This window comes from Arachis duranensis, chromosome 2 (assembly GCF_000817695.3).
Source record: "Arachis duranensis cultivar V14167 chromosome 2, aradu.V14167.gnm2.J7QH, whole genome shotgun sequence".
Taxonomy (NCBI): Eukaryota; Viridiplantae; Streptophyta; class Magnoliopsida; order Fabales; family Fabaceae; genus Arachis; species Arachis duranensis.
In genome coordinates this window covers 39819025-39831112 of record NC_029773.3, presented here as the reverse complement: position 1 = coordinate 39831112, position 12088 = coordinate 39819025, and the positions used below count along the sequence as shown (strand labels likewise).

The 12088-nt window shown below is 34.6% G+C and overlaps 1 protein-coding gene across 1 annotated transcript; it reads left to right on the top strand.

Moving 5' to 3' along the window:
- Positions 1-3905: 3905 nt before the first annotated feature.
- Positions 3906-6989, top strand: LOC107474234 (uncharacterized). The gene is made up of 4 exons (XM_021135293.2): positions 3906-4086; positions 5328-5438; positions 6221-6287; positions 6377-6989. The coding sequence occupies exons 1-4, from the start codon at positions 4069-4071 to the stop codon at positions 6655-6657; spliced, it is 477 nt and encodes a 158-aa protein (XP_020990952.1). The 5' UTR covers positions 3906-4068; the 3' UTR covers positions 6658-6989.
- The last annotated feature ends 5099 nt before the right edge of the window (positions 6990-12088 follow it).

Below are 12088 nucleotides of genomic sequence, written 5' to 3'. Positions count from 1 at the left end.
CACTGTAAAAAACTGACAAAAAATTGGTCGAATTGGTGGTTAATTGGCGAACCGAACGAACTGGCCAGGTTTTAGAAAGTATTGGTTCTTTCCCCAGCTTATGAAACGGCGTCGTTTGGCCTTTTTTAAAAAAAAAAAGAAGGCTGAAGAAGTTCAGCACGTGATCCAATTTACCCTAAATCTTTAATCCCCAAAATCTTCGAAGAACACTCCCAGTCTCCCACTCAGATTCTCTCCACTTCTCCTATCACCACTGTCCGTCACCCTCCTCCTCCCTCACCGTCGCGCTCTCCCTCTCACTCTGAAGGTCAGCGCAGCACCGTCGTCGCACGCTTGAGAAACCTGTCCGAGGAGAACGCCTTCATCGCGTGCCTCACCCAGCCCGAGGAGAATCGTCGTGTCAGAGGCAGAATCGTCGCTGTTTTCGTCGTGTCAGAGGAGAATAATCTTCATCGCCGTCCATCAAATTCGTCAAAGTTAGAATCGTGTTTGTTCGTTCTCTATCGCCATTGGTAGCCTCTTCTCTGTTGGCCGCTCTTTCTTCCGGTAAGTCAGCCTCTGTAATTTATGTGATTTTCATTTACCTTGAAGTATTTGTTAATTATTATAGCATTGTTGTGATATCTGTCATTTTATATTTATGTGATTTTCCGTGATTTCTGTGATTTTATATTAGTTGTTGTCTATGTCATAATGTTGAAAGTTCTTGCTTGTGATTATGCCTCATATATGTGCCTCTTGTTTAATTGATGCTATAGTATTTGCTTTAATCAATCAATTCTGCATTGTTATCCAACTAATTACTAATTCATGCACAGTGGCCGAAGGAAAACTGAAATTGAATGGTTGAAGTTATTGTGGATTTGTAATGACAATTGAGGATTATTTTTTTATTTCAAATTTATCTGTTTTTTTTTTCGATTTTTTTTAGCTTTTAAAATATGCGGATATCTCTGGAGACCCCGATCTCCGACGGATACCGATGCCCAATGCCCGTTTTCCGCGACTGAGATACTGAGACACAAAATCGTGTTTGACAGAGGAGATACGAACAGAAACAATGTGTCCAGAGCAATGTTCTAAAAACTGGACCGGACTGACCGGTCGGACCGGTTTAACCGCGAACCGGCAATAGTAACAATCCGCTCAGGCATGTAAAACCGGTAATAAAAAAATCGATAAAAAACCGTTGAACCGGACGAGAACCTGTCGGTCGGACCGAACCGGAACCCGCCGGTTTACACAAAGCTCCTTCGTTTCTTTCTCCCCTTCTTTCTTTCATTTAGAAAGAAATCACACAAACCCTAGCACTGTAAGCCTACACCACCGCCGCAAGGAGTGGAATACTGCCGCCGTCCGTCGCACTCAAAGTTCGCCATTCATCATCTATCTTCCCTCGTGCTCCAAGTCTTCAACCCCTGTTCGCTGTCACCGATCGCGGCTGCTTCCTCGAGCTCGGCGTGCGTCATCTTTGTCTGCTCAGCCGTCCTTCCGTCGTCGTTTGTTTGCCGTTCACGTTCACGTCTTCGTTCAGCTGTCGTCTTCGTTCGCGTTCTTCGCCGTTCACGTTCGCTTGGCGTTCACCGTTCGCGTTCACTCGCTGTTCACCGTTCGAGTTCGCGTTCGTCTGGAAGCCACATTGCTCCGCTTCAAACTCTGCGACCAACCCGCGCGCTCCACCCAGCCGTCGAACTGCTCTCTTTTGTCGCCGTGAGTTCCCTAAACCCGCCACCAGACAATACACTCACACAACACCAATACTCTTCTTCAAACTTTGCATCTTCTGATTTCTATTACAATTAATTATTTGATTTGGAAGTGGTTTGGATTTTTTCATAGACTGAATTAAAGTTACAATAGTTTTGTTCTCTTCTCTGTCACATTGAAATTAAGCTTTGAATTCTCTTATTTCGTTTTAATTTTACCGCACTCAACATGTTTGATGAAATGCTTTAACCATGTTTCTGGTTGGTTTTATAATTTCTAGCTCTTAGAAACTTTGTAAGTTGATTGCATGTGAAATTAGAATAACTGGATCATAGTAATTAAGAAATTTTAGCTGCACAAATAACATCTTTGCAGAAAACATATTAGCATGATGATTCCACTTGCATTAGTGTTCTTCTGGTAGATTTTAATTGTTATTGTGAACTTGTTAATTTGCTAATTGTTCTTGTGTTCTTCTGTTACTTTTAATTTTTTTTGTTTTTGTTGTGATTTTCTGTTCTTGAACTTGTTAAGTTGATAATTTGCTAAATTGTTGGGCTGCTGTTGTTTTAATTTGCCAAATTGTTAGGTTGCTGCGACTTAATTTGTTGGATTTTCTATTTAGGTCATGTTCTTGTTTATTTGCTAAATTGTTGCTGTGTATTTATTGTTTTTATGCTGGATATTGGTAATCATTGTCTTTGAGATTATTTACTATGCAGGTTTAGTGTCATCACTGTTTTGCAATGTTTTATAATGTACTAATGTTTGTTGCTGTTTTGTAATTGCTGGTTGCAGGTTTAGTGTGATTATTGGTTAATGTTTTGTAATGTTTGGTGCTGAATGCTGATTGTTGAGTTCAGATATGGTTGTTTATTTTGACTTGGGTAAATAGACTTATGGTCATTTTTTCCTGCCTTATACCAATTCAAATGATTATTTCAGAGGATGAGCACTTATTTATGTATCTTGAGAAACTGTCTTTGTGTGTTATGAGCATTTGGTGAAGCTTGTATTGTACCTATTCAAAGTTTAGTTTCACCAAATGGTCTTCAAAGCAACTCATCCAAAATGCTGCTGCACAAACCCAAGTCTATTGCCTCTTAAAGCCTGTATGCACCTTCATTTGGTGAAAGCCTTTCTAGCACTAATCCACTACCAACTTTGTTATTAATAATGTTATCAAATTTATTTATCCAAGTACTATGTTTATTTTTTAGTTGGATTTATGATAATTCATTTGATATTCTTCCTATTCTTGTCAGATATTTCTTTTAACATTTTGTGTACTGATGAGGAATTGTATTTCATTAGAAAAATTTCATACTACCCTATACCCTCAACTTAGTACTTGCATATTTATAATTTATTATTCTATTCTAAAATGGTTTTTCCGGTTGAACCACTGGTTGGACCAATAAACCAGTGAACCAGTGACTAGAACGGTTTGATGACTGGTCCGGTTCTCAGAACCTTGGTCCAGAGACACTGAATTAGTGTATTTTGTGTCCATCTTGACAGGAAGGACACAGAGACACTAACAAGGGACACAACTTATTTTTCATTTTTTCTTTCATTATGCTTGTTAATTTTTTATAATTATATTTTTTATTATTATATTTTTCATCTCAAATTTTTTGAATGAAAAAAAAATGAGAATAAATTGGATTTTCATAATTTGTTTTAGTTTATCACCAAACAGAAAACAAGAACACAATTTTGTGTCTCTGTCCATTAGTGTTTTGTCCTGTCCTTGTCTCAATGTCTTGTCTTGTCCTGTCCTGTTCTCAGAAACAAACACAGCCATGGAGACGGGGACAAAGCATGTCCCCGCCCTCATGGGACCCATTGCCATCACTAGGTTCTACGGTGCCATTTGAGGCGCTAGTTGTATTTAAAGAAAAAATAGTTGATTTGACTATTGTTCTTGTTATCCTAAACTTTGTATGACATTTGATAAATTTGCTTCGTTTTTTAATTTCCTTAAACAACCTATTCATATTGTGGTTGTACTTTACAGAAAGAGTGCATTGTAATCATGGTCCAGTGGCAAAGGCATTTCTTGCCAGTTTTTCGTCAAATTGCACACTCTGCTACCACCTCATCTCCCCAAGGTTGGTAATTTATGTTTTTAACTATTTCCTTCTTGCAAACTATGTGAAGTTGCTCATGCTTTACTCTTATTTTTTTGCGGTTCTTTTGTTTTAGGGAATTTCAGGTTCTACCTGTTTGCTTTCTAAGTCATCAAATCTGGAACAAACACCAACTTCCTCCCCGTTAGCCTTAACTTCCTTTTTGGGTAGCAAAGAAGCTCAAGACCAGAAGCAGACACCTGTTAAGAAAGAAAGAGTTCAAGCAGTAATGTCAAAAATAAAGCAGGTTTGTTTTTTTCCCTTGTGTAATTCTGTTATCTTGTATTTCTTAAGTAATTGCTCAATTTACAATATGGACATGACACAAATATTTGATTTCATTGGTTTTCTTTAATTTATGCTAAAGAGTACTTATCATTCAAATAGTATAATTCCATTTCATTTTAATAATAAAGCATGTCTATGATTTCTACTTCTGCCTCTGACTCTGTTTTGAAAATGGTACTTCTTCCAAAAGCAACAACAAACGAACCCCTTTATTAAGACAACCCTATTATGAAGTAGTCTAACAGAAAATGAGAGGACTGAGAGATGCTTCTTATAAGAGAAAAAAAAAACAATAAATATGATTGAAGCGCAGGTTTCTAGTGTCTAAAAACGTCTGAGAGAGAAACTCCTATTTAAACATCAATCTTTCATCCTGAAAGGTGCTTTTAACAAAACTATTATGATTTAGACAAGGAAATTGTTCCTGCTTAACAGGTTCAGTCACTGCCATTGTGCTGACTCTATTCATTTCTACCTCGATGTATCAGTTTTTGTATGTAATATTTTTTATAATCATTATTTCTTTATCAGTTTTTGTATGTAATATTCTTTATAATCATTATTTCCATTTTATCTTGAAGTAAGATTTTCGAAGATTCCTGAACTTTTGAAATGCCTTATAACCATTGGGCATTTCATGCTTGACGATATGATACACAACTCAACTCAACTCAAATGCTTGCACTAACTATGAAATGCCTTTCATGCCATTCACAATTATTGTTATATTATTATGGATAATTCAGTTTTAACAGCATAACATTTGGTGCTGCAGTGATTTTGTCAATGCCAAATTGCCAATATATCGTGAATTGCTTATGGATATCATTTTTTTCCCCTGTTAATATGGGTCATTCTGAAGTAACTGCTTAAAATACAATGTTAGCTAGTTCAGACTGCAGCATAGCAATAGTTTGAAAACTGAAAAGTATAACATGATCTGTTTCATCCTGAGACTATTGGTTGAGCATCTCTGAACGTGCCCATAGAGAATACCAGGTCACCAAGTCAAATGGTGCCTCTGCCTACTTTTTGAGAAACTTTCTGTGTTTCTTCAGTCAGCATAATTTTCTGGTCAATGAAAAGCCACCCTTGGATTGAATGCTATGGAAACATGATCATAATTTCTGGGTTTCTGTTTTTCTGTGGTCCAGTTAGCATATATGACTGATTACCTTATTTTTCAACGTGCTTTCTCAGAGTCCTAAGAAGGTCAACTTGGTTGCTGCTTTGGTTCGTGGTATGCTGGTTAAAGATGCATTGCTGCAATTGCAAGTGACAGTAAAGCGAGCTTCAAGAACTGTATATCAGGTAATAAGTGGTATTACACTGTATTTTCATTTCTGTGTGTAGACAAAACTAAGAGTATTCAATTGCTTCTTCTAGAGCACCATACAGCATCAAGGCTAGGCTGTTGATTTATCTGTCCTCATTGGTTTCTAACCAAGAGGTCGTATTTCCTTAGAGCAAGTTCAGCTGTTGGTGTAGTCGGTCATTAAGCCTTGTATCTTAGCAATATATCTGCAACTCTCTAAAGTCACAGATAAATTCATTCACAAAATAGACCATAAAGATCAACTTCTTTCTTACCTTCAGATACTTTCAATGTTGTTGTGCTTTCTCTCTAGCTACCTTATGTCCTTCTCTATCATTTTATACATTCTTTTGGCTTTCTGGATTGTTCAATTTTTTCTCCTCCACTTCGGTCCACAATTTCAAGGGCCTTATTGTTGTTGTTGTTGAGTTGTTTCTGTGTGGCCTCAAGGTCACGGGTTTAAGCCGTGGAATTGGCTACTTATGTAATTATCAGGTTAGGCTGCCTACATTACGCCCTTTTGGTGCGGCCTTTCTAGGATCCTGCATCAACACGAGATGCTTGTCTACAGAGCTGCCTTTATTATTATTCTTATTATTATTATTACGCACTGCACTTGTAGTTTGTTTCCTACATATATTTCAGCTCCGAAAATTTCATCACTTCTTCCCCTTAATATTACCATAATCTAATTCTATGGGATTGTTCCTCCTTTTCCATGATCTGTGCTGGGAAATGCAGAATTGGAAACTTATGTTTTAAGTTATAAGCACTGCAGGGTATTACTCAAGCCCAAGGAAATGCCGTAAATAATCATGGATTGGATGCAGAGCGCCTCATTGTTGGTAACGCTACAAATTTTGCAATTGTGTAACTTAATTTGTTTAGCCACTTTGTTTAAATCCGTGCTGATGCTGTTTCATATTTGTTGCAGCCGAAGCGTTTGTTGGAAAAGGATTATTCCGGAAGAAAGTTTCTTACCATTCCAAAGGAAGAGCCGGCATCAAAGTCAAACCGGAGTGCAAGCTAACAGTTGTAGTAAGAGAAATAACCGCTGAAGAAGAGGCGAAGATTGCGAGGTTGAAGGTTCACAATTTCCGCAAGCTCACGAAGCGTGAGAAACGGCTTGTGCCGCATCAGCTTATTGTGTCCAATCCTGTTTGGGGCCGCAAAAACAAATCTAGCGATCAAAACTCGAGTGCCACTGCTGCATGAGCTTTTTAAATATTTCAGATTTTCAAAATAGTTGTTTAATGGTTGTGGCATATTCTTGTTATCCATCTTCATGTGATAGAAATAGTTGTTAAGAAATATCCTGGCTAGTTTCACATCTGAGAGTAACTCCAAATGTTAGGATATGTATGGAGAAATTTGTCTACCCCTTAATTCTAAGGTGGTTACTCCAATGAAGACATTGTGAACTGTTAGATAGCTTAATATATTTGATTGAACTATTTAAAGGTTCATAATATCATTTTCACAAAAATGCTTTTATGGAAACAGCCACCTCATTCGAATAATAAAATTGTGTTTGAACAATTCCCCTCTTTTATTATTATTTCCCAATTCATCTTTCTCCTCAAAATATCCCAGGTTTTCTTTCTCTTGTCCTTTCGTTTTTCTCTTCTCAGATTCAGCAGAACTTAAACCTTTTCACAGATTCTCTCCACTTTTTCTATTACCACTGTCTACCACCCTCCTCCTCCCTCACCGTCGTGCTTTCCCTTCTTACTGCTTCCCCCTCTCACTTTGAAGGTTACCACAGCACCGTCGTCGCGCGCCTGAGAAACCTGTCCGAGGAGAACGTCGTCATCGCGTGCCTCATCTAGCCCGAGAAGAATCGTCGTGTCATTGGAATAGAGGAGTGAACTGACTGGCTATAGAAAGTTTCAAGATACATCCAGTCTTTAATTTTGTTGATTTGCATCCTGTTGCTGATAAAATACTAAAAAATACTAAAAATTAGTGTCCCAAAAGTTTCTCATTAGTTTAACAGGAAACCTAAATCCCAACCTGCCGTTACTTTCTCTCGTGTTTGTTCGTTCTCTATCGCCATTGGTAGCCTCTTCTCTGTTGGCCGCTCTTTCTTCCGGTAAGTCAGCCTCTGTAATTTCTGTGATTTTCATTTACCTTGAAGTATTTATTAATTATTATAGCATTATTGTGATATCTGTGATTTTATATTTCTATGATTTTTCGTGATTTCTGTGATTTTATATTAGTTGTTGTCTATGTCCTAATGATGAAAATTCTTGCTTGTGATTATGCCTCATATATGTGCCTCTGGTTTAATTGAAGCTATAGCATTTGCTTTAATCAATCAATTCTGCACTGTTATCCAACTAATTACTAATTCATGCACAGTGGGAATTGAATGGTTGAAGTTATTGTGGAATTGTAATGACAATTGAGGATTATTTTTTTATTTTAAATTTTTCTGTGTTTTTTTTTCGATTTTCTTTAGCTTTTAAAATATGCGGATATCTCTGGAGACCCCGATCCCCGACGAATACCGATGTCCGATGCCCGCCCCATAGGAACCATTGCCATCACTAGGTTCTACGGTGCCATTTGAGCTGCTAGTTGTATTAAAAGAAAAAATAGTTGATTTGAATATTGTTCTTGTGATCCTAAACTTTGTATGACATTTGATAAATTTGCTTCGTTTTTTAATTTCCTTAAACAACCTATTGATTAGAAGTGACGAGTGTGTCACGTGCTGATGCATCTTTCTTCATGCAGGTGCAGCCCACTACACTACTTTGGCCTTTTTTTAAAACTTAAAAAATCAATTGTTTAAGATATTAATTTTCTATACATACACTCAAACTCAAGTAATTTATTTTAAAATTTCATTAGTTTTATAATTAATTAATATAATAAAAAATTGATTGCAACATATTATTAAATATTTAATACAATAATTTAATACTATTAAACGAATTATATTATTTATAGGGTGTGTAGCTTTGTTTTGAGTCACGGTCTACTCTAGTGTTTTCTGGGAGAGGGCATTTATGGAAAGTTGACAAAAATTGGAATGTCGCTGAAGTGAGAAGGACATGGATGTCTTTTTATGCAAGAGGCTAGCTATTACCAGGTTCTACAACGTTTGTCATGTCTTCTTTTGTATTTTTTTTTTCAAAATCAAACCATGTTAAAAAAATTTTCTCTCTCACTTTTTTAATTTTTTTTCATCTTTTAATGAAACTAGAGTGATAGAGTTTAAGTAGCTTGAATAGATAGCTATTAATCTTATATGGTAATATTTTTGGGTTTATCTACTGTACAGATGCATTTTTGTACAGATTTACAGATTTTGATTTAAAAGCGTATCACTAAAAGTGTTGCTTAAAGAGAAAGTGTTACCCTTAATCGTTAACTTAGCTCTGATACCAATTTTTAAAGTCATCTTTTCTTTTAATTTCTTTTTCGAAATTTCTATTAACTCTTTGAATAATTTGCCAATTCATAATAAAAAGTATTGACCGTATTACTAGTATTTATAATTCTGATTTTTATAGTGTTTCAATCTTGTTTTAGTTTATAATATTCTTTTTTGCATGGATTATTGTATATAAAATCTTTTATCTGTTTGTCTTTTTCTTTAATATAATTTCTTAAATCCTCAAAAACTTCTTTTATTTCTACACTTTCTGTTGTTTCTAAATATCTTTTTAATTTTTCAACTTCATTTTCCATTTTTTCTTTTAACAGGTTTAATTCTTTTAAGTCATAATATGGTTTTCCAAGCATTTATAAATTTTTTAAGTTTAACTCCAACTTGTTTATATTTATTCTTATTTCTATCCTTTTTATTATAAGGTCATCAATTTCGATCTGAAGATTATTTAATTCCCTTTTATACTTTTTTATTCTACTTTTTAATTTTTTTGCCCTTTTCCTTTTTATTTTATTTTCTGGTCTTTCAATCTTTGTATGCTTCATTATTTATCTTAGAATTTCTGCAAATTCTATCATCGATTCATTACTATTTTCTAGAGATTCTATTAATTTTTTTAGCTCTTCGACTTCTCTTTTTAACTTGTCATAGATTATTTTTAGAGCTTCAAATGCTCTTTGATTTATTTCAGAAAATTGAAAATAATTCAAACAATTTTTTCTTTCAAATAGCTCTTGTTTCTTGTTTTGATAAGTTACATATATTTCTTCTTTATTTATTGTCATAATTTAGTGTTTAGGGTTTCATTTAATTTTTCGACCTTTTTTGTTAGTTCTTTTATTTCAGAATTTTCTTCTTTAATATTTAACTTAGATAAACTTAAAGGGCTATTAATTTTAGATTCTCTAATTTGAAAATTCGATGAAACTAATTTTTCTGATGGTTCTTTTAATAATAGAACTGGGTTTTCAATAGCTTTATATTTTGGTATTTCTGTTTTTACAATTTTCTGAAATAATTCATCAACATAAATTCTTTCTCTGTTTTTAAATATTATACTATGATGGCTGTTTGTTAAAGCATAATTTATTGCATATGTAATTGAAAAAGGTTCATCGTCTTGTTCCATTAGATTCTTTCTATGAAATTTATAAGCCAAACTTATAGATCTTCCAAGGTTTTCAGTTGACAAAGGTATAGCATATCCAAGATGGGCATTGAATTTAACATTTACGTTTGCCAAGTTCCCATGAACAATTCCAATTATTTGATCTATTGGGTCATAAGTAATTCTTTTGTCACAGATTGCTAAACTTATTGGTGAATTAATTCCTTTCATATATGTAGATTTGATTAAGACTTGTATAGTACTAATATAAATCCATCCAATTTTAGATCTTTTTTGTTGATCCTTAATTTTCTTAATCTGTTTACTCAATTCTTCATCATTTATCAAAGCTATTTCAAGTTCTCCATTGGCGAATTTTATCCTTATAGGGGCTTCAAGTTGAATTTTTCCATAGTATATTATATTTTTTCTATTAAAAACTTCTTTTAAAAGATTTTGTTTATTAAAATTTTCATTTGATTTGAGATTTAATTATGTTTTTAGAACAGCCTGTTTTTCATTATCTAATAAAGCAGTTAATCTATAATAATCAGATTCTTCTGTTAATTCTAAGCTTTCTAAATAATTCATAACTAAGAGATTAGGATAAAGGCGTACCTTTCTGGAGAAAAACTTCCTTTATTTAGTATATTTTACATAAGATGTTTTTATCTCCAGAGGGGAGATTGTAAATACTAACTCCAGAGGGGGGTTTAGAATTGGTTTTCCCTAAGCGAATTCTTCTTCAGACTATAGAATCGCCTCGGCAGCTTCCTCCTTGCTCTCTTAGCATATGAGTACTCTTAGCCTCCTGCTTTCTATTGTCTGATGCCTTCTACAATTACCTAAGTAACCTATTTATAATAGTTAGGTTTGATGGACAATTCCCATCCTTACCCTTCTTATGACGTTGTTGCTTACGTCATTGTTTGCTATTTTGTACCAGCTACATTGTTGGTGCTTTATGACCTAAGTGCTTACATCACTATGCAATAATGTTGAGAGATGCTTCAGATGTGCTGTCCTCCTCTTTCATCATGTGACCTTCAGATGCGTTGTCTTCTTCCTTTATCATGTGGGTTGATTCCGTTTCATTATTGCTTTCTTCATATATCTCTGAGGTACATAGCTGGCACTTGTGGTCTTCTCTGTCTTTTATCAAATAACAGAGATTCCTTTTTACCCTTCAGGGAGCTTCTCTAAAAGTCCAGATAAATTGTAGAATGCTGATTCAAATTCCACTAAGAGTCTCATCTCTCTTTCTTCAATTTCATTTCTTTTACTAGACACAAGCAGAGTATTTCTACTTTTATAATTAATCCTTGTGTGAGATTCCTTCGTTATTTTTTGAGTTCTTTCAAAGACCCTTGCTAATGTGCTGGCTAGCCTTCCTTCATGACTGTAAATTGTTAAATCTTGAATCTGATCAATTGGTTGAAAATTTCTTGGGAAGACGGACATGAATATTACTTGGTGTGCTGGAACCAAGCATTCTTCTTCTTCATTAAAAATAGGTTGACTGTTTGTAAATTTTAGGGATATATCCCTTGAATTTACATTGTCAATCATATTTTTAAATCTGTTTACTGCATCAATGAATCCTGTAGGAAACTCACTAATAATTTTTAGATCATTAAAAATTAAAATTGTATCAATTAATCCATACTGGAAAAACTGATAGGTGTCAGATGGGGAAGCATCTGGAAACATAACCAGCTTTGTTAGCTGTTCTTTTGCAATAGGATAATATCCCAATATTGCCCTTTTTTCTTCAGTCCAATTTAGGACTATATTAAGGGTTTCTCTGAGATTTGATCTACATACCCTTTTCTTTTCCTTGATTTCGGCCCTTGTAGGAATGTTTCTTATTATTCCTGTTCTTTGGGTTTGAATTGGAGCTTTATCTGCTCTTTTTAGGGTTTGCTCTGGATGAAGAGCTTCATATTCCCTGAAGGATTCCTTTGCTTCGTCCAGTGTTAAAAACCCTCCTTTATGAATTATCCTTGATTGATGTGTAAATGGTGCTACTTTTTCCCAGGCATCATATACTCCCTTCATGGGGCCATTATAAATTACATAATATTTTTTATCTTGGGTGGATTTTTTGATAATTTCAGCAATTGTTTTATTTTCTG